General features: G+C 37.8%; 4 protein-coding genes across 7 annotated transcripts in view; 2 read left to right on the top strand and 2 right to left on the bottom strand.

The window, feature by feature from the left end:
* LOC125244061 (stonustoxin subunit alpha-like) overlaps window positions 1-22,554 on the top strand; it is a 1,172,099-nt gene that overhangs the window by 931,885 nt on the left and 217,660 nt on the right. The gene's annotated exons all lie outside the window — the stretch shown is intronic.
* Window positions 1-22,554, top strand: part of LOC125244190 (gastrula zinc finger protein XlCGF57.1-like) — a 45,185-nt gene that overhangs the window by 15,433 nt on the left and 7,198 nt on the right. Inside the window, exons 1-2 of one of the 2 annotated variants that reach the window (XM_048154237.1) lie at window positions 11,526-16,188; window positions 16,708-16,899. The exons of the other annotated variant lie outside the window; for it this stretch is intronic. Of the exons in view, the coding sequence (XP_048010194.1) occupies window positions 16,743-16,899 (157 nt within the window). The 5' untranslated portion in view covers window positions 11,526-16,188; window positions 16,708-16,742. Of the gene's footprint in view, window positions 1-11,525; window positions 16,189-16,707; window positions 16,900-22,554 lie in introns of those variants that run through there. 2 annotated transcript variants of the gene reach the window in all.
* LOC125244350 (zinc finger protein 862-like) lies at window positions 2,655-6,514 on the bottom strand. Its single transcript, XM_048154437.1, has 4 exons — window positions 4,309-6,514; window positions 3,961-4,190; window positions 3,401-3,618; window positions 2,655-3,223 (listed from the first exon to the last, which is right to left on the bottom strand). The coding sequence occupies exons 1-4, from the start codon at window positions 4,945-4,947 to the stop codon at window positions 2,715-2,717; spliced, it is 1,596 nt and encodes a 531-aa protein (XP_048010394.1). The 5' UTR covers window positions 4,948-6,514; the 3' UTR covers window positions 2,655-2,714.
* LOC125244115 lies at window positions 6,955-11,383 on the bottom strand. Of its 2 annotated transcripts, none has more exons than XM_048154093.1 (6): window positions 10,483-11,383; window positions 8,160-10,107; window positions 7,979-8,059; window positions 7,853-7,900; window positions 7,691-7,732; window positions 6,955-7,551 (listed from the first exon to the last, which is right to left on the bottom strand). In XM_048154093.1, exons 1-6 carry the CDS (start codon window positions 10,537-10,539, stop codon window positions 7,337-7,339), a joined length of 2,391 nt encoding a protein of 796 aa, XP_048010050.1. In that variant the 5' UTR covers window positions 10,540-11,383; the 3' UTR covers window positions 6,955-7,336. The 2 variants fall into 2 exon arrangements, with proteins under 2 accessions (XP_048010050.1, XP_048010058.1); XM_048154101.1 differs by having other exon boundaries at window positions 7,853-7,897.

The raw sequence follows: 22,554 nt of genomic DNA, 5'->3' as shown, positions 1-22,554 counted from the left end.
AACAAAGATGAAGTTCTCAAAGTGAACATGTACCTTCACTCTAGGGGTCAAACAACTAAAAATCAAGTCAGGAATCTTGATTTTGGAGTCAGACCTGAGTTTCAGTAGCCATGTAAAGACAATAACTAAATCAGCATATTATCATCTCAAAAATATTGCAAGAATTAGATGCTTTGTCTCCAGTCAAGACTTAGAGAAACTTGTTCATGCTTTCATCACCAGCCGGGTGGATTATTGTAATGGGCTCCTCACTGGTCTTCCCAAAAAGACCATAAGACAGCTGCAGCTCGTACAGAACGCTGCTGCCAAGATTCTGAGCAGAACCCGAAAACATGAACACATCACACCAGTCCTCAGGTCCTTGCACTGGCTTCCAGTTGCATTTAGAATTGATTTTAAAGTACTGTTACTTGTTTATAAATCACTCAAAGGCCTAGGACCTCAATACATTGCAGATATGCTCATAGAATATAAACCTAACAGATCACTCAGATCATCAGGATCAAGTCATTTAGAAATACCAAGGGTTCACTAAAAGCAAGGAGAGTCTGCTTTTAGCTGTTACGCCAGCCGCAGCTGGAACCAGCTTCCAGAAGAGATCAGGTGTGCTCCAACAGTAGCCACATTCAAATCCAGACTCAAAACACATCTTTTTATCTATGCATTTGCTGATTGAGCACTGTGCTATGTCCGAACTGTTTTATACGTATTATCTTTTTATTCTTTTAATTCCTTTTCCTATTTTTATTTCATTTTTAATGTATTTTATATCTTTTATGTATCACCTTGTTATTCTGACTTTTAATGCATTTTAAATATTGCTGTCTGGTTGAAAGAGCTGGGAGAATTAGGAAGAAAGTGATTAGGTTAAAATTTGGTAAATTTGGATAAGGGGACAAACCATGGGGAAATTTAAGATGTAGTGCATGGTTAAGATATCTCTGGATTACAGTCAGGACACTTTCCAAAGGGGGAAATTTCCAAAGGGGAAATTTGAACTGCGTTGCATAGATAAGATATCTCCGGAAGGGGGATTAGGGCTGTGTGGTGCAGTTTGAGGTGTCTTGGCAAAAGGGGAGATTGAAACTGTTTATCATTTTGAAGTGCCTTAACAGGTAGCAATCCTGTCGTGTGAGGAAGATCCATTCTGATCCGCTCTGATGGATAGATCCGTTTAGATCCACTCTGATGGACAACAACAACAACAAACTCCCTAAGACTTCCTAGCTCTTCCATCTAGATAGCAAAATTCTCTGTTTTTACTGTTATTTCTATTCCTTATGTTCTATTTTTATTATTCTTTTTTATGTAAAGCACTTTGAATTACCACTGTGTATGAAATGTGCTATACAAATAAAATTGCCTTGCCTTGCCTTATTGTGTTTGTTGCCTTTTTCCTTTTGTCTTCTCTTCCTCTTTCACGTGTTTCACTGTCTCCTTCTCTAATGGGCTTACCCTTTTCGTCACCTTCTCTAGGCCAGCATCCTGTAACCTGGCCTTTTTAGGGAGCTTTCCTCTCAGGGTGAATGAGAGGATGCTTAGTTGCCTTTTACCTGACATCTTTAAAAGACAGATGCCATGATTAATGAATCCATGGCCAGGATATAATATATGACACGATTTTAAAAGTTACCTATAACATCGATGATGCAATACACTTTATTTAGTGCTAATAAAATTAGATTAGAAGTCCTTCCTTCCGTGTTAGATATAGATCCGGGTCGATAAAGATCCAAATATGTAAGAATGATTGGAGAAACAGTCATGCATTTAAGGGTTAAGATGTCAGTTTTACATTCATTCTAAATCATAAACATCTTAAAGTCATCTTCTAAACGTCTATTTGACATCTGACAGGAAACGTCCTATAGACGTATTGCAGATGAGCAAACACTCTAAAAAATACATCTTCCAGACGTAAACACACACATCAAATAGACGTCTCTGAGATGTACGTGTTCGTCAGTCGTCTTCCCGTGATGAAATTATACGAACACACATAAGGGCGCTTTGGTGGGCACTTCAAGTTTAGCGCCTTCAGCCATTGCCTCAGGTGCTCCTCGTCTTAAGATGGTGGGTATAAATTGTAAAGTGCAGCTTACTCTAATCTACCATTACAGCTATAGGATTGCGGTGCTCGCTTTCTGTGTAATTAATTCACAATACTAATCCACTGCAATTCAGCCATAACTATCAGTGTAACTGTAACCAGTTACCAAAATAGCCGTCTGTTTTGTTAGTTCATTTTTCAAGTGTTTTCTTGCTGAATTAATCTGACTTTTGAACGAATTGGCCAAATGAACGATTTAAGTGACTCACTCAATAAAGCGAATCGCTGCCACCTACTGGCGGTTTCAATATTTAACATTTCTTTCTTTTTAGAATTGCTCAGTTATGTTTGAATTTGATGTTTGATTATATATAAATTTCATAAAGTTATGAACAGGGCCTGAAGTTAACTTTTTTGACCACCTGCCACAGTAACTTTTTACCAGCCAGTTTTTTTGTTTTTGTTTTGTTTTGTTTTTTTGCCTCATAAAGGTGAAAAATAGAAATCACACAAACATTGTTCTTTAACTTGTAAGAATACACATTTAAGTGCTGTCAAGTTATTAACGAAATCATTATAAGTAATAATAACTCTTAGACTATAATTTTTTTAATCTTTTTAATTTATTGATTTGCTGTCACACAGACATATTCATATGTCATAGTCATATATACTGACTGCTGCTAATCTGAGTCCACAAAAAAGGAGCAGATGCACTCCTCTTCCTCCACCTCTGCTGCAGCTGCATCTTCCATGAGGTCTGGTCTCCTTGACCGTATGCTGCTGGCATCTCAACTGCTGTGCTAGGGTCAAAGTCTTTGATTGAGGGGGAGGACAGATGGACAAAGAGCAGGTCAGACAGTGTCTCACATTTGAGACTGGACCGCCAATCAGACTTCACCATCTTCATTACATTAAACCCACGCTCACAGTCTGCTGTTGATGCAGGCATGCATAACACCAGATCCACAAGGTCCAGGAAGTCAGGGCATGTCTCCCTCAGCATCCTGTTAACTTCAGCCCAGGTGATTTTCTCCAGTGTCTGTGGCTCCTTGTAGAGGCAGGACTTGATGATGGTCCACTGGTCTGCAATCAGACCGACATCAACTCCAGAAGAGATCAATATCGGCTTGAAGTGACTTGTGAGCCTGTCCACTTCTGAATCACCAAAGTCTGAAATTATATAAAAAGATTATTTTAAAAGTTTGTAGTAGAAGTGTATGTTGTTTTGAGTGTAACATTTTGACCATTTTTAAAGTTGTGTTCTTTAATAATAGAAAATCATACTGCTCTCTGGCATTAGAAAAAAATTGTACATTAAGTTATTGCAAGTTGCTTTGAGATGCTAACCTGCACTGTTTTCTGGATCAGGCCATTGTTGGAAGCTCACTATCTTTGTATCGCTCAGGATTCCAGACTCCACATCCCCAAATCTGTTGTCCATGCTGTCGGACAGCTTGTCCAGAAGTTTGTCTTTGTTAGCCATCATGTGGCTGGTGTCACTATGTCTCAGGTTAACACCCATGTAAGTGTTGGAATCCAACACCTTCCTCAGCATCGGTCCAGGTCTGTAGTCAAAGTTTTAAGTTTTAGTTTACTTTTTTCAAAAGGATTTGTACATCAAGACTTTACAGTTTTAATCATTACAATACAATCACAATGAGTGGTTCATTGGATACATGCTGTGTGAGTAAAGAGCGTTTTGCCTTTATCAGAATAAATTAATTTAATACATGTGTGTCAAGACAGAGTCATGACAAGAGGGAGGTCAAATATTAGGAGGTAAAATTGGACTAGGTTTTAGGAATGAGAAAACCAATTTTTAAGCTGAAGCAAAGATTGATAACACTTTTTAAACTATAAACAGTAATCAATATAATTATTAAATCATATAATTATAATATAATTACCTGTATTTGTATTTGAGGATCACAGCCTGGGTGGAAGTCAGGCAACTGTGGACGTCAGCTACTGTTAAACATGACTGCTGCAATTTCACTGACAGGTTGCTAAGATGAGTCAACGTATCATGCAGGAAACTGCTGAACTTAAGAGCATCTCCATCTGTCACCAGCTTGTAGAACCCTCGTGCCTTGCTCTGTTGAGCAGCATTTACCCCTTCATCGTCTGGTGACTGCATCTTTAGAAAACAAGAACAAAATTAATTAAACTGGAAATGGAAGAACTGCATTTGACATGTTAAATCAAAATGTTGACAGATAAATAATATACAACAATACCTATAAGCTACTACTTACCTGCTCAAGGTGCTGAACAATCCCCTTAAACCCCCTTAAGAAATGGTCCAAGGCCCTCAATAGGTGAGAGACCCACCTTGTACCTCCTACTCTGGTGGGCATCAGTGGTTTTATCCCTAGCACTGAGAAACTGTCCTTTAATTTGGCTCTGTTCAGTGGACTCCTGTGATAGAGGGTGAACAGGCCAGTCAAGAGGTCCTCAACTTTCCTACAATGACTGTTGGTCTTCATTACATCTTTAAATGCCAACTCAAGGCGGTGTGCCATGCAGTGGACTCCTAAAATGTACGTCCTTTCCCCACGAAGCCTGCTGACAACTCCTGTCTTGGATCCTGTCATAACGGCCGCTCCATCTGTCCCACAAGCAACTAGCTTTTCCTTCCATTCCTCCTCACCACCACTGACTGCAGACATCTGGGAGCATATTGCATCTGTTATATGTGCTGCATCTGCCTTTTTCAATGCCTGGATCCCCACAAACTGCACCTTGACTTTTCCTGCTCTGCTCATTCTAGTGTAGACCAACTCTTCTTCCATTACACTACTGTCTGTGGATCCATCTGCCATTATGGAGATGAACTTGGTGGCAGATATCTCCTCCTTTACCTTCCTCCTTTCAACCTCTGCTATGTAGTGCATGAAGACTTGGGCTTGGTTTGCATTTCTGTATGTCTTCCCTACAGCTAACCCTTTCTGTTCATCCACCCTACAGAAACAATGACAATTCACAGTTAGCTTAATAACACATGCATGCACGCACGTACACACACACACATACTTGTTTGGGGTGCCTCGTGGGGGCACCAGTTATTTACTACATTTTGGGGACACCACTTTCCTGACATCCTAGAGACTAGATAAACACATCAAAAAATCAAAAAAAAAAAAAAAAGTTTAATAAATACCTCTCTTAAATGTAATTAATTCATTAAAATAAGGGTAGGTGGTAATCTGGGGACAGGTCAGGTTAACACATGTGGGGACACAGGGACACAGGGACAACTCCTTATATGGGCATTAACAGGAAGTCCCATCTGGGGACAAAACCCTGACCAACTAGTGTATCAATAAGTACACATGGATGTCCAATCTGGGGACAAACCAGTGTAATCTACAGACAAAGAAAGGTCATAATATGGCCAGCTGGCCAATTCATAATGGTATTTCCGGAAGTTATATTGGTTTGTTAAAAATAGGGTGGTTTAATAAGTTAGTTCAGCTTAACTTCAAAAAAGAACTTGAACAACATGCAATCTTCAACTGCAAGTCATTTCAGTCCTCCAAGACTGCCACAATCATATACTGCATTTAACTCATTCTTACACAATTCAGTTGCTACATTTACTGATTATGACCCATGAGAGCCGTACGTTGAATGTGATTTTGCTGCTCTTATCAAAGTCAATCTAATTTATATTATAAAGCCCTTTAAAACAAAGTTGTCACAGAGTGCTTTTACAAACACCCACCCTAAACCCGACAGAGCACACAAGTAGATACACAAAAAAAAAAAATTATAATTACCAAACCAATTAAACGTATACATGGTAAGCTTACTGTTAAAAGTATGTATTATGTTTGAGGTAAAGTTAAGTATCCTGTAGTTAACCAGTAATAACACATTTGGGAAGGTTAGTAGATCAGAGCTACAATTCTTAAATTGTCTAAAATTATGAACGTTATCAGTGGAATGGAGTTTTTTTGTCTTGTTTTGAAATGCTCTAAGAATTGAATCTTTAAGTCATTAAAAAAAATCCAAGAGAAATAAAAACGACCTTGATACAAATTGAATCTACAGCCAAATTTAATCAGTACAGTATGGGTTCCATGCTTGCCACCAGATATTACAACATATTTTTTTTATGATGTGTTTCGTCTAATGTGCCATCAGAAAATAAATTAATCAATTTAAAATTAAATCCACAACACAATTAAAAATGTGAAACATAAAGGGGCCTGAATAAAGGCATTGAAAACTATAGGCACTCTGTCGTATGGCTACTGTACAGTAAAACTAGCACCAAATTTACAACCAACATCGAGCCGTTTTAACTCTTTCAAAACTTAAATTACACTATAATGTTTCCAACCATGGTATTGAGACAAAAAAACAGATAATATAATTCAACTAAAACGCAAAAACAGAATCCATAACTAAAATCAACATAAAATCTGGTGGCAAGCACGGAACCCATACTGTACTGCTTAGATTTTGCTGTCGATTAGATTTTCCTGGTGCACTCCTTTTTGTATCAATGTCGTTTCTATTTCAAAGGGATATTTTCTTAATGACTTGATTCAATTCTCAGAAAGAACATTTCAAAGCTAGCCCAAAAACCTCTTATTTTGACCATTCCACTGATAACGTTGTATTGCATGCATTACAGCATTCCCCAGAAGCGGTCTCTCTCATATGCTGTGATTCTGTTTTTTACACAATACTTTACCGCTTGCCAGTCCTGTTCAATGAGGGCTTTCGGGCTTCTGTAATGCATGCACTAGAACGTTATCAGTGGAATGGTCAAAATAAGAGGTTTTTTTGTCTTGCTTAGAAATGCTGTTTCTAAGAATTGAATCATTAAGTCATTAAAAAAATCCCAAAGAAATAAAAACGACCTTGATACAAAATAGAGCGCACCAGGAAAATTGAATCTACAGCCAAATTTAATCAGTACAGTATGGGTTCCGTGCTTGCCACCAGATATTACAACATATTTTTTTTATGATGTGTTTCGTCTAATGTGCCATCAGAAAATAAATTAATCAATTTAAAATTAAATCCACAACACAATTAAAAATGTGAAACGTAAAGGGGCCTGAATAAAGGCATTGAAAACTATAGGCACTCTGTCGTATGGCTACTGTACAGTAAAACTAGCACCAAATTTACAACCAACATCGAGCCGTTTTAACTCTTTCAAAACTTAAATCACATTATAATGTTTCCAACCATGGTATTGAGACAAAAAAAAACAGGTAATATAATTCAACTAAAATGCAAAAACAGAATCAACAACCAAAATCAACCTTACTTTTTAGTGGTCTTTCTCTCATATGCTGTGATTCTGTTTTTTACATAATACTTTACCGACTGCCAGTCTCGTTCACCGAGGGCTTTGGGGGCTGCTGTAATGCATGCAATGCAGTCGACTTTTCCAGGAGTAACTCCCGAGTGAATAAATTTAATCATTTTGTCTTCTACAGCCGCAATCTCCACCTCACTCCACTTTCTCTTCCTAGGAACTAATGACAAGAAAATTACATTAATTGCACTGCATGTGTTGTAGGTGCAAGACTGGATTATTTTTATACTATTCTTTATGATGTTGTTGACCTTTTATAAATAAAGCAAATAAAAACTATTACTGGACAGGTTCCTTACCTGATGTTACTTTCATGACCTCCCGTGTCCTCTCTGGAGATCCTTTAGAAACACAATCATATACATTTCGAAATCAAACTACTAATTACTGATAGGCTGTTTGGGGGAATTCTTGATATTCTGATTGCATTAAACATTTAACTGCCTGTTCATACATCTTACCTTCATTCTTGTTTACTGGCCTGCTGCTATTCACTCCTGAAGTGCCTGCTTGAAGGCATGATTTAATTATTATTTAACTAATGGAAATGACAAACATCTTTAAAAAATGCGTTTACAAATCTTTACCTGGCTCACTTGATGTCACATCATGAGAATGATCTGACCGTTCTGTTTCACTCTCCATCCCAGCATCAGGCTCAACGCACTCTGAAATATAGTCTTAGTATTCAGAGATATGCACAGATTCTTCCAAAGTCACTAGGACACGCTTGACAGGTAGTTTAAACTCGATTAACAGGTTGCATACCTGTTGGATTGATGTTGATCTGGTCAAGACCTTTCCCTCTGAATTCGTTAAGCCTTCCCTGCTCCATTGCCATCAAGACTTTGGTGATTTTTGCCAGCTGGAGTGTTCCCTCTGGTAATCTGTAATATTTCCTGTGGATACGAATATCATGTCCCAGGAAATCAGCAAGTTGGTCCATTTCGGTGTCATTCAGGTTAAGAACTCTGGACATTGTAGAGATGTGTTTGCGCAACTTGGTGGACGATAGGGCTTTTGGACATTTAGCACCACACTCCATGGCAAAGCGGCGGAGGCAGTCTGATCCACGAAATGATGTCTCGCAGCCTGGGATTGCAAACATGTAGATGTTCTCCTTCGGAACACCGCAAACTTCACGCGTTTTAACCAGCAACTCCATGGATTTGATCATTTCCGGTGCCAAAAGTACTGCAATTTTCCTTCCGTGCTTTCCACGGATTTCTACACGACTAAAGTACTTGCATAGTGCTCGTTCAACTTCTGAGAGAGAGTCAGCAATATCAATGTTTAAAGTAGAGTTGTCTCGAGACTCAAATGATTGTACTGGCATCAGACAGGCTTCCCCTTGCCTTTTTCTGTTGAAGATGATCATTTGTGCAAGAGTGACTTTAGCCAGTTTTGCCCAGGTCTTGGTGTTCGGTGCATTAAAAAGTGTGCTGTAGTATTCTTGCTGTTTCTCCTTTAAATATATATGGAGTTTCTTGACATCATCTGCAAATGGCAAGATCAGTGGAGCGTTGTACCTTTTTTCTTCCAGGGTATTGTAAGCATGACATGAGATCATCTCCCTCCAGCGTGTCTGATAGATGTGTTTGAAGTCCTCTGCTTTTTGAAGTTTTGTTGTGTCACCGCAGATTCTTGCATCACAACTTACAATGTCGGCAACCTTCATGAGGCTCTGACCAAGTTTCTTGGCTAGCGTTGGCACCACTATCTTATTTGTCTCACGCTGAAACCCTGTAACAGCTTTAACTGCATTAACTGTGTGTTGGAAGTTGGCTGGATCAATGTATTCCTCAAGTGATTTGAGAAGGGACACCTGCCTTCCTTTCAAAACCAGTCTCCCTAACTCACGCATTTTCTGACGGATCAGTTCATGATCAGAACGCCGGTGTCCCATGATGTTGTATTTCTGCTCGCCATACTTGAGAATACAATGGTCACTCTTTATGACATCTACCACTTCACCTTGTTTCATATCACTGAGAAGTTTCCACAGTCCCTTGCTAACTCCTTCCTGCACAGGTTGCGCAAAGGCGCAAATCGATTGGGCTCGAGTTCTACCAGGTTTTGGAAGAACACCTCGAAGTGGGCACCTTTTCATATGTTTCCAAAGAAATCTTTTTTTGAAAAGTCCTTGGCAATTTGCACAATGTAAGAATTTATTTGGATTGACATTTGGAGAACTCGCTTGTTTACATGGAACAATGACACCTTTTCCCTGTGTAATGACATCTACATTGTGTGCTCTGTCCCCCTGTTTCCTTAGTATAGTCAGTTGGATCTTTCTTTCCTTGGAGTTCTTTGGAGATGAAATGGCCTTAGCGACTTCAGATTGATCTTTATGAACAAGTTCCAGATGCCTGGCGATTTTGGATTGTGGTTTCTCACAAAAGAGACAGTAATGTTTTTTGGTGTATCTTCTAGATCCATCGTCAGTCTTTTGACTGTGCATGACTGTAAGTGAAGTTATGGAGCTTCCCCCAGATGTGTCAGATTCAGAGTTCCGGTTTCTAGGTCCCTTGTATGTTTTTCTTGTTCCATCTTTAACAGCAGGACTGGCCATGGTGGCAGCATTTTTCTTTAATATACTGCCTCCCTCTGAGCTGGTCTCACTTTCACAATCTGACCCTGGCACATATTCATCCTCTGTTATTTCCATGCTGCTTAGTGAGTCTTCAGAATCATATCCAAGCATTTGTTTTTTAAACTGAAATCAGAATTCAGCAAATTAAATTTCCTAAATACAAGGTCTGTGTCACTGAAACAGAACTACAATATCTCCCAATGTCTCTAGAATAAAAGTATTTCCTTCTAACATCCACAAAAAATACCCTATATTTTAAACTGCTAAAAAAAATGTAAAAGCAAGCATTTTTGTTACATGCACGCAATTACTGTAGTTTAATATCTAATTGCATGAATAAATGCAAAATTAAATGCAAGTTATCAAGTATGAATGGGTCTAAAGTATCAAACAAACATTGAAAGGGTTGCCTTTTAAACCGTTACGAAAATCAGTCCAGATAAAATTAATGAATTCTCCAAACTTTTATGAACTGTGGCCATCATCTATAATTTTTACCTTGTGATTGGAGTGGGACACATTCCCATCTTCTGCAGAGCTGGAATCTGTGTCCATGTGGTTTTGGAAGGCAACCTGTAATCAGTCAAACATGACAAATAGAAGGTATCATGCATATAATGCAATCCCCACTTAGACAAGGTGTCCCCATAAAGACAGTTAAAACATTTCATTTAACATTAAAAAAAAAAAAAAAAAAACAAGGTTAACTTGCTAACTGTCACGAATGCAGCTCCCCCGGTGCATCCTCCGGGCCGCCGGAGGGAGCCGTCACCTGAATATTGACATACACCTATCCAGACTCCATCTCCCATAGGCCCGCATTCCTGGGACTGATTACACCTGCACCATATCACACTCACACTATTTAAGACACACACACACTTACACTTGTTTTCATGATATATCGGGACTTGTGAAAAAAACGTGAAATATTAGGACATGCCTTTCCCAAGTCCAACAGACCTGGTTATCAAATAATTTCCTACCAATGCTTCAAGGAATAGATCCATCTGCTGAGATTTTGTCTAAGGCTATATTTTGGGCAGACCTGATTTTCGATGCTACTTGTGAGGACATGTTTGGGTTTTTGTGACTTATGAGGTCATAGCAACAAACACTCATTTCATGTTTAAGTGATTTGTGAGGCCCATAGATACACATTCAATTTTCAGATTTAAATGACTTATAAAGACTCAGTAATGAATAAAATAGGGTGCATATTTGCAATTTGGTTGCTGTTAAATGTTTGAAATTTCTTTCTACATTAGAAGCAGCGGTGTACAAAACAGACATGCTCAATGCTCAGTAAACCTTTTTCACATTTACAGGTTGATAAAATCTAATAAAACTGAGTGGCTCAGAGATATATAAAAACTACACAGGCAGGAGCCATCTTGGAAAACAGTCTCGACCAGTCGAGCCACGAACGGCATGCTAAGTGAGCTGGTCGATAGGTTTAAGTCACAGGTCATCTCACGTAGTACGGCGTTCGTGGCTCGACTGGTCGAGACTGTTTTCCAAGATGGCTCCTGCCTGTATACGTGTAATTTACTGTCTTTATTAAGCATCTTCTTATTAAACTGTTTGTACACTTACAAAGTTCTCAATGCATCGCCCCTAGGTTCATTTTGTGCCAGAATTGTCCTTTAATGAACTACTCTCTTTAGTGTCATTCTATAAAGAAGACAACTATTAATACATTATTAAAGCTTCAGCCTGAAACATTACAGTGGGTTCAGCTAACCAGTTTAATAATGTCAGAACGTACATCCCAGTTATATTAATGTAATTTAACACACACGGCCTGTTAAAAGTAACACCCACTCATAAGGATTTGTCAATAGCTGAAAGAGCACATTAAACAACTTGTGCAAAAACAAAGCAACACTGAAAACCTGGGTAATATGTGTGAAAGTAACAATCCCTTTAAGTACTTGCTTGTTGACACTGAGGGTATAGATTACATATACTTTTAAACCTTATTCTATGAAAGAAATTATGTCAGTTACTTGAAACAATGCATTATGATAATGATCCTGAAGTAGTAAGAAAAAAAAATAGTGTCTGAAGGGTGGGGATAATGTAACGTAGGTCCACTGGAGGCAAGTTGAAGTGATGAACCCATGTGCAGTTTATTTCCAAACGTGAACAGATACAACATAAACGATGACTTGACTAGAACAGACTTGACCTGAAGCATGAACCGACCTGAAGCAGGAACCATGAACAGACGTGACTTGGAACAGACTTGTCAGAGAACTCACCAGCAGCGGTTACAGTAAACAATCACAATACTCGACAAGAGACTATGGAAACATGAGGAGTATTTATACATTCTAGTTCTATCTATTCATCTTCCTTTTCATTGATATGATTCTGTTGTGAATGTAGTATTTGATTGCAACCCAGTCTCTGTCTTTCAAAGCCACTGGTTCTGCAGAGCCACTGGTTATGAAATGAATCATGTGCCGCTCCACAGCCTTCACTTCATTACCTGTCCAATTGGTCCTCACCTTCCCAGCTGTCGAATGTAAACAAAACTCACACATACACGCCTATATTACTAACAGGGGACTATCACTCTGCTCTGGCCAAGAGGGGACCATTTTGAAGAAACAAAAATGACATACAAAATTTTCGTTTAAGGTCTTTTTTCATAATATAACTTCAAATAAGCATTTTTTTTATTTTTAAAAAAAACATGCCAAGAGAGGACCTGCAACTCTGATGATGTCTACCTATCCAACAGGGGACCTCCATAGCCTCCAATGGAGCTGTGTGTGAATCTAGACATGACGTAATAAAAGCATGCACCGCCATCTCCAGAGTCTTATCAGTGAGGAAATGTTTAATTTTTACAAGTATACAAAGCTGAGGAAAACTGGACCCGATCACGGTGGAAATTTGTTTATCAACTTTTAGTGAGTCATCTAAAACAACACCCAGATTACGTACCTGTGAAGACCTAAAATCCGATAGGGATCCAAGGTCAAAATTAAGTGCTTTAGTATTTTCTGAAGGGCCAAAAACAATTACTTCTGTTTTCTCCTCATTTAAGGATAAAGAAATTTTGAGATAGCCAGGATTTAACCTCCTCTAGACAGGATAAAAGAGCAGTCATGGCCAGCGGATCATTTTTGGATCCACTGCCTTTTGCTGCCTCAAGCAGCTCCTTCTTTTTTTGTTTTTTTTTTATCCTTTCTTTGCGAGGCATCTTTGCACTGCAGAACACACACACAAACACAAAAGGACATTTCATACCTTTTCCTGAAATCTACTAGGGTCACATCTCCTTCACACTGCACTTTGATGTCAGGTCAGGTATTAATCATTTTATATTGACATTGATATTTTTACATTTATTTCCAAAGAGATATTATTGAGTTTACAGGCTAAAGTGGTCTTGCTGTTGTAAACACTGTTGCTATTGTAGGAAAAAAAAAAAAGTGTCACATTTAAAATATAATTATATTTTAATTCATTTCTGAATTGTTTTTATTTTTGTAATGATAATTCAGAGAATGAGAAAATCTGAATAAGCCTTCCCAGTGTTGTGATAATTATTTTTAAGGCACCCTACGTTTTAAAAAAATAAATAAATACTGTAATATAATAATAGTTTAGTCAAATAACATAAAAAAGACCAGACCCCTCGATGCCTGTGAAACTTTTCTCCCTCAAACAGCACGCTAACATTACTTCTACACACAGCAATATAAACAACATATCTGCATGTTCTCACATCACATCGTTCTTGTAAAATAATAATAAGTAAGTAAACATCAAAAGCACTTCGCTGAGAATGAACCAGCTGCCGCGGTGTTGAAAATATCCCCTGGCAATTAAAAAATGCGCGTGCGGCGTGAGGAATCCCCCCGGTCGGATGAGGTTGTCGTCGACAGGTGAATGGTCATCATGTAAATTTTATTTACGACTAAATTATTATTCATAAATTTTACTAATATTTAGATTGGGCATGGGCAGGCATTCACAAAAGGTCATGTTATTACAAAAAAAATTAGAGGAAATTTTGCTTTGACAAAAGGGCACTTTGGCCACCAAGGGGCAAAGGGGCAGGTGCTCATTAAGGCCTCTTTTTCTGAAATCGGTACTTCCATTCAGTCAATGATTAACTTGTTTCTAAGTGCTGGGGTAGTCCCGAAATGTTTCAAGCATGCTGTAGTTCAACCTTTGCTTAAGAAACAGGGTTTAGAGGAAACTTGCCTTGATAATTATCAGCCTGTCTCTAAGCTTTCATTTTTATCAAAACATTTAGAAAAAGTCGTATATTCACAATTGATTTCCTTTTTGAATACAGCTAAATTAACAGAAACTCTCCAATCTGGTTTCTCTGCTCATCATAGCACTGAGTCTACTTTGCTTAAAGTATTCAATGACATTTTGCTTGCAGTTGATAGTGGTAAAAATTCAGTCCTGCTGCTTCTTGATCTTACAACTGCTTTTGATACAGTTGATCATGATATTCTCCTTTGCCGGTTAGAAAATCTGTTTGGTATTGGAGGTATTGCTTTGCAGTGGTTCAACTCATATCTTAGAGACAGGTCTTTTTCTGTTGAGTTAGGTAAGTTTTCTTCATCTGTTGCTCCTATTACCTGTGGAGTGCCTCAAGGATCCATTTTGGGGCCACTTCTTTGTAATTTATATATGCGACCTTTGAGGGACATTATTAGGAGACATAATGATTCATTTCATTTATATGCTGATGATACCCAGTTGTACATACCATTGAAAGCTGGCGATACCATTCAACCCTTATTGGCCTGCCTTGAGGACATCAAGAAATGGCTGTCCAATAGCTTTCTTCGACTAAATGAAAATAAAACTGAAGTAATCGTCTTTGGCCCCCCTAAGTTGAGAAATGGTCTCATAAATGAGCTTGGCAAGCATTTCCCCTCAGTCTCCTCCCAGGTTAGGAATCTTGGGGTCATTCTGGACTCTGAACTTTGCTTAGCTAAATTAATCAAATTAAAATCAAATTAATACAGTTGTCAAGAACAGTTTTTATCAGTTACGGATCATTGAAATGATCTGAAATCATTTTTAACTTTTAATGACCTGGAGAAAGTCATTCATGCTTTTATCACCTCCCGCCTTGACTATTGTAATTCATTATATTTGGGTCTTCCTCAGTCATCCATTGCACGCTTACAGATGGTACACAATGCAGCTGCAAGACCGTTGACCGGGGCAAAGAAAACAGATCACATTACACCAATTTTAGCCTCTCTTCATTGGCTTCCTGTCTATTTTAGAATTCAATTTAAAATGTTGTTGTTTGTTTTTAAAGCTCTTAATGGTCAAGTCCCATCTTATCTCTCAGTTCATCTTATTCCTTCTTCATCCTCCAGATCTCTAAGATCTTCTGATAGAGCTCTCTTGGTTGTCCCTCGTTCACACTTAAAAATGAAGGGTGATAGGGCTTTTTCTATTGCTGCCCCCCGTCTCTGGAACCAACTTCCACTGGACATTCGCCTTGCACCTTCCAATACAACTTTTAAAATGAAAAAGTTGAAAACATATCTTTATTTCCAGGCATTTTAATTGGATTTTGTCTATGTTCTATTGTTTTATTGTATCATCTGTTTTGTTTATTTTTTGTTTATCTTTTGACTTTGTTCAGCACTTTGGTCAGCTCTGCTGTGATAAATGTGCTTTATAAATAAACTTACTTACTTACTTACTTAAACTGTGCCCTAAGAACACAATCAATCCTATAAAAAACACTGAACCACCCCTTTAAAACATCTTAAAAATGCACATATGTACACCAGGGAAATCTAGATTTTCTAGGGGAGCATGCCCCTGTACCCCCCAAACAAACGTCATTTTCTGACCAGGGTAATCATGAAACCCTGCGTACGGCCCGGCTTATATTCTATGTAATGAAATCTGAAATGTGTATTTCTACAAATGTGCGCACTTTTGGACTAAAAGTTTGTATGTGTATGCGCTGTGATCATAAATAAATGGGCCAAACACGATTGAATGTAAAGGTTTGTGTTTTGTTATTCTATTAATAACTACTGAATGATTTTTACTGATTATTAGTGTAATAGTGTTGCATTTTGTTTTAAATATCTCGATTTCTATGCACGACTTTTATTTTGGAGTGACGACATGACGTCATAAGACTGCGCCGCGCTCCTGCATCTGCTGTGATTCTTGTGATTCTGCTGAAGAAAGGTTTGTTTTAAGAATTTAAGCTGTTTTAATCGATAGAAACAGTCTTGTATTTTTAATAGTTTTACCAGCGATGTGAAATGAGTTTATTTACTATTTAATGTAACATTGTGATTCTTTATCTAACTGTAATGAAGGATATTTGTGTGAGTAAAACTCATATCCACTGATGAGAAACAGTAAACCTGCGTCTCATTTCTCTCTATAAATCATAAATCAGTTTATCATGAACACGAGTTCAGTCTCTGGAGAGTAGTGATGGAGAAACTGAACTTTTCAACTCCGAGTCAATTGAATCAAACACTTTGAGAAATGATTCAGTGAATCACGACACGTGCTGCTCAAACAGTGAACATGAACGAGAACAACAAACACTAACTAACTAACTAATCATGTTTTCATCAGTGTAATCATTTAAATATAATCTATAATTCATTAAATACTAAAATGTATATCATAAATATCTATAAATGAAGTTTATTCATTTGCAGCGTTAGTTTTGAGTGTTTTTTTGTCCAACAGGTCATTGAAGACTTTTAATTATTCTCTTCTTAAAGATGGAGTTTATTAAAGATGAGACTGAAGACATGAAGATTGATTTTATTAAAGATGAGTCTGAAGACATGAAGATTGAGTTTAATAAAGAGGAGTTTGAAGAAATAAAGACTGAAGAAACATTCAGTGTGAAACATGAAGAAACTGAGGAACAAACAGGTTGGTTTTATTCTCACAGCTGAACTCAGTCATTTGATCATTATTAAAATGTCCAGCTCTACAGAAATAGAGAATATACAGAAGTATAATCTTACAGATGATATTACAGAATCCATTCATTCCAGCGTAATCATTCAGGTATAAATTCCTTTTTAATTGATCATGAAATTGTTTAATTAAGGTTTGCACATGCTGAATGAATTTCATCATGCAACGCAGTTCAAATTTCCCCTTTGGAAATTGATGCAAAAACTTGGGAAAAGAGATCCAGGCTGATGATAAGACCTTCCACCAGAGCCTCAGTTAGTGGGGATTGTGTGCTCCCGAAGTTTAGAACATCTTTTGGACAGTCTAGCTTCGTCTATAGAGGGGCTAAATTACAGAACAATATTAACATCTTCACCAGAGAGCTCAAAAAGTGGCTTAAATCGGGCCAAAGTTGTTCCCATGTGTAAATTGTGCTGGGTTTTGTTTAATAATGTGTTTTTTTTGTTTTTTCTTTCTGTTATAAAAGTCCCTATGGACTGGTGTTGAAAATTAGCACATGTGCTATAACACTTTAAACAATGCATCTGGTTTGTCCAATGTTATTGCTATGTCCATATTAAATAAATAAATAAATAACGTTGATGGAAAAATTATTTTTTCATTACAATTAAATTTAGCTTCACACGCAAACTTCAATCAATAATGGAAATATTTAATAAAACCAAAAGGTAAAATAACATTCTAAAATCTGAGTATTGTATCTAATAGATGAAGTTCAGAATATACAAAAAGGAAGAATAATAATTAAGACATTTGCAGATAAGAGAGAAGAAGCAGAAGCCCAGGAGAGCAAAGGAGAGAAAAAGCTCAATTATCAACAACTCAGTCCATATTATACTATAAGCATACAGGGAAGTTCCCAACCCACTCAAACTGATGTTTTTGTTAAAATAAAAGGTTATTTCACCCATTACGTCATCCACTAGTCCAGTGTCAAAAATAGTTGTTTTAACCCTTAGGGAATTTTGCAAATATTACAATTGTCAGCAGACATATTTTGATCAGATTCAAATGAGCACTAATATTGAAAAACATTACTTCCTGTTTTAGATACAGTATTGTCTGGAACATAAGAAAACATTGGAACACTGGGGCCATTACTTTAATTTAATAATTTGTACATGCTTCCACTTGGCAACATAATCAAAAAATACAAAATTTCTTTTCATTTCTATGCTGGTGATTCTCAGTTGTACCTTCCAGTGAAAACTAGAGATTCTCTGCAGCCTCTCATGGACTGTCTTGAGGATATTAAATGCTGGATGGCAAATAATTTCCTCCAGCTAACAATGAGAAAACTGAGGTGATTATTTTTGGACCCTCCAAAAACAGAAATTCGATAGCAAATTACTTAGACAGTCTTACTCCATATATTACGTCACATGCAAAAAATGTAGACGTTGTCTTTGATTCTGAGCTTTGTCTTGAAAAACTAATTAGCTCAGTTGTTAAAAACAGCTTCTATCAACTGAGAATCATTTCCAGACTTAAATCAACACTTTTTCTTTCAAGATTTGGAGAAAGTTATTAATGCATTTGTCACATCACGGCTGGACTGTTGTAATTCGCTGTACCTTGGCCTTCCTCAATCTTCATTGGCACGTTTGCAGATGGTCCAGAATGCAGCAGATAGACCGTTAACTAGTGCAAAAAACAAGATCATATCACTTGAATTTTATCACTTCACTGGCTTCCTGTCTTTTTCAGAATTCAATTTAAAGATGTTGCTGATTGTTTTTAAAGCTCTTAATGGACAAGTACCATCCTATATCTCTGAACTCAGCTCCTATAGGTCCCTCAGATCTGCCAATAACTAACTTACTATGTGCAAATCAGCTCCATTGCATATTCCAAGCAATCAAGAGCCTAGAGAGGTACATTTAAAGTAGCTAGACAGATTCTGCCAGTGTTGGTTCAGTGTAAACAATGATGTACTTCTGAGTCCTTAAGTTAGCAAGGGAAGGGCATAAAAATCTGAACTTGAGCGCAGCCCTGGAGTACCTCAACAGGACACTTTGTAGATTTATTTTAGAAATTAATTTCCGATCATGAGTCTCTAATAATGAGCTGATGAACCTAGAGCAGGTATGCCCAATCCTGTTCCTGGAGATCTTATTTTACTTCTTTAGGTGTGTTTGATCAGGGTTGGATCTGAACTCTGCATGTATGTAGATCTCCAGTAACAGGACATCTAGTGTTTTATTTCTATTCAACTGTGCTCCATCTGTTTGATGCACATGTTTGTACTGGTATTCATTCACTGAAGTCTGTGAAGTTAACCATAGTTACAGTATAACCAGTTTTGTGCTGAGAAAACACATCTCATAAGCACTCATTCTTTCCGTCTAATGTCACTAGTGTGATGGCTCTGTACCGGGCCCTGGCCCGGATCGCTAACCGTGCCGGAGTACAGAATGGCTACTACTATTGTGTGTGCTATGTCTGACATCATTACAACAACAAATATCTTCTATTAATTATTGAATAGTAAACACTTTTCAATTAATTTAAATAATTTGAGTATATTTAGGTTTATATCAGGTCCGGTGATGAACAGAAATTGTAGTTTGTAAATTCCTCCATCAATGTCAGCTCTCCTCTAACAAGCTGATGATCTTCACCAGATGTGAAAAATAAAGGATACATACAAAATGTGCAGTGGTGGGTCCCTTTGGACCAGGTTTGAAAACCACTGGTGTATAAGATCTATAGATGGGCAACTCTGGTCCTGAAGGGACACTATTATGCAGAGTCCATCCCTGATCAAAGACACCTGTAAAAAATTAACCCAACCCCAAAATGTAACAGTAAAGGCTGATTTTTATTTCTGTGTCGCACCTTCACCCGAGACGCTGCGCAGTAGTCTATGCTAGGGGTGTGCACAAATAGTCCAATATTTGAATATCCGATCTGTAATTTATATTCGAAAAAATAAAGACTATATGAATTTTACTATGTTGATTTGCTGGCCGTAATGCAGTGAATCCATGATAAATCCTAAGAACTAAAAATACAAAGTTCTGGCATGAAACTCTAGATGGCGCAGACTAATAGGTCCTTTAACACAACCTGCTAATTATCACATCATTATCTATAATGATGGTTCCTGCTGTATTAGTAGCCAATGAGCATGCGTGCTTAATCTTTAAATACATGAGTTAGTGTTGCTTAGTAATGCAACGTGCTTCAGAAATCATCTAAGATAAGTACATGGGTTCTTATACTATCACTGTGCATTTGTGTAGTCTGCTTTATCAATTCATGTCATATCAACAGTGTTTAATGCTTAGAGAGAATTACTAAGCATTTTAGCAGCTAGCGCATATGCATGTTTTATAATGATACAGAGACAAGCTTGCTGAACTTTAAATGGAAACGCGTTTCGCTTGTATCACATTCTAACGAAGCTACAGCAAGTATTTTGTACAGCAGCAGCAGTATGGATAACAAATTCAGATAGCCATGGAGCATGTACCAACAATATAGAACGCAGCAGACGTTGCGTGCGTGCCGCGTGCAGGGCTAAAGTAACCTGTTTGCTATTGAGTGAGATGAGTTTGTGACGGCTAATGAGTGATCATGCAATCTGAATATATCGTGATTAAAATCCAAACAATGTTTTCATCTTATTTACATACTAAGTACGTGAGCAGCTGTATTCGGATTTTATTGTGCATTTACTTTTCATACTACAGGACGAACAGCGATTTTGCAAGGTCGGTAAGTCATTTAATTAATGGATTTCACGTAGAATGATATTTATCATTTCTGCTTACCTTAGAGTGTGCAAAGGCAGTTCCATGTGTTCTTCAAATGAAGCAAGAGTGCCTCAGTTGATGCTTAATGTGTAATTTTGTGTTATAATCTGTATAGTATAATTCCTGTTGCGCTCTGGATAACTTTAGGTGTTTTCTATATGCGGTGTGTCGCAACGGCAGGCAGTGTGGCCGAATTATGGACAAGCTTTGTTGATCTGAGCGGTAGCTGCAGTGTGGTCATCAGCCATTGACGTAGCGAAACTTTGAGTTCGCTACTGAGATAAGTAAATGCGGCCGTACGTTTGATTTGTGTTTATCTGTGAGGACCGACAGTCAGTTGCACGCTGAGAAATTATGTTATGGGATTCACTGTCAAATTGCATCCACTGCCATAACCATTGCATATGGGACAAAGATGTAATAGAAATGCATTAGCATGCAACTCAGACAAGATAGTGAGTTCTGTTAATCTCATTGATATTATGATGTGTAAATATAAATGTGTCATAGTATTGCTCAACTTCAACAACTCTTCAGGGCTGATGTTTTATGTACCTACATGTTTCGGGCTGGGTCAGCTGATGCATGTTGAAGTCATGCTCATTAATTTTCCGTTCATCTGAATGAGATTACTTTTAGGAGTATATAGGGTTACAATGACATTATCAAATGATGCTACATCATTATACTATTATTTGCTCAGGTGGTCGTGGAGGGTTTCTTATCTCTATTAGCCTGCAATGTTTTACCATTTGTTAAAGCCACACATAATGTGTGTTCTAATTGGTATGTTTGAGCCTTTTGGCTCAGACACACATTTACATAGGCCACTAGAGCTAAGCCATTCGACGTGATAGCCCAGGCACATATAGTCTAATAGGCCACTAGAGCCAAGCCTTACAGCCCAGAATATTTGTTGTGGCAAAAATGAACCAGGCACACATAGATAGCATACACACGGTTCCTATGGCTCTTCGAAGCAGCAGCAGTACATTTGTTTTGGCGGTAGATCTGCTGGGGGGTGAGGGTGAATCATCATCTTGCCTTCTGCATTGATGGGGGATCTCTGACATAATAATAATAATATTGTTATAATAATGCTTGTATTGTCCAATATCATGTAACCTGCTCTGTTGGGGGGTTATTCATGTACGCTATATTGTACAGCAGCAGCATGTCTTACTTGCTCACAGCAGCGGGTCATGTATGTATTGGCAGTAGCAAGTCCCATACTTGCTCTGCAGCAGCAGTAATCAACAGCAGCAGCAGCAATAAAGCAGCAGCAGCGTAGCAGAAATATTCCACCAAGACCAAATATATCTACATTGTCATATCCATTACCATACCAAACACTCCGAGAGTTTTCATGACTTGCAGTTATAACTAAATGCACCGGGTGGTGCTGTGGAGCATGTTTAATAGGTTTATTTTATTTGATCGTCGCAAAATGTTGTTGCCTGCCTCGCGAAGTTTGGAATTACTTAGATGAAAATGATCTTACACAATCGAATTACTTTTGATCAAATGAATTACTGAAACTGAGTTATAATATCACCACCATAATGAGAAAACACATGAAATCTAAACACCCATCAAATGAGGAAAGAAAGCTGTTCATCACTGCATTCACAACAGGTAAGCGCAGCTGTAACCTGAGTGAGCCGATAAGATAACTTATCTAATAGCAAAATGATTTTGAGACATATGCTTCCTTTAAGTTTCATCGAGGGAGATATATTAACGAACAGAAAATACAAAGTGCTGCTGTTAGAAACTTAGCTTAGCACAGCGTTATGTATTATTGTTATCTTTGTGTCTCTGCAACGTCTGTCAGTGCAGCTTGTTTTCT

This window comes from Megalobrama amblycephala, linkage group LG1 (assembly GCF_018812025.1).
Source record: "Megalobrama amblycephala isolate DHTTF-2021 linkage group LG1, ASM1881202v1, whole genome shotgun sequence".
In the NCBI taxonomy this organism is placed as follows: domain Eukaryota; kingdom Metazoa; phylum Chordata; class Actinopteri; order Cypriniformes; family Xenocyprididae; genus Megalobrama; species Megalobrama amblycephala.
The sequence above is the reverse complement of the archived record's forward strand: the minus strand, read 5'-3'. Positions and strand labels throughout refer to the sequence as shown.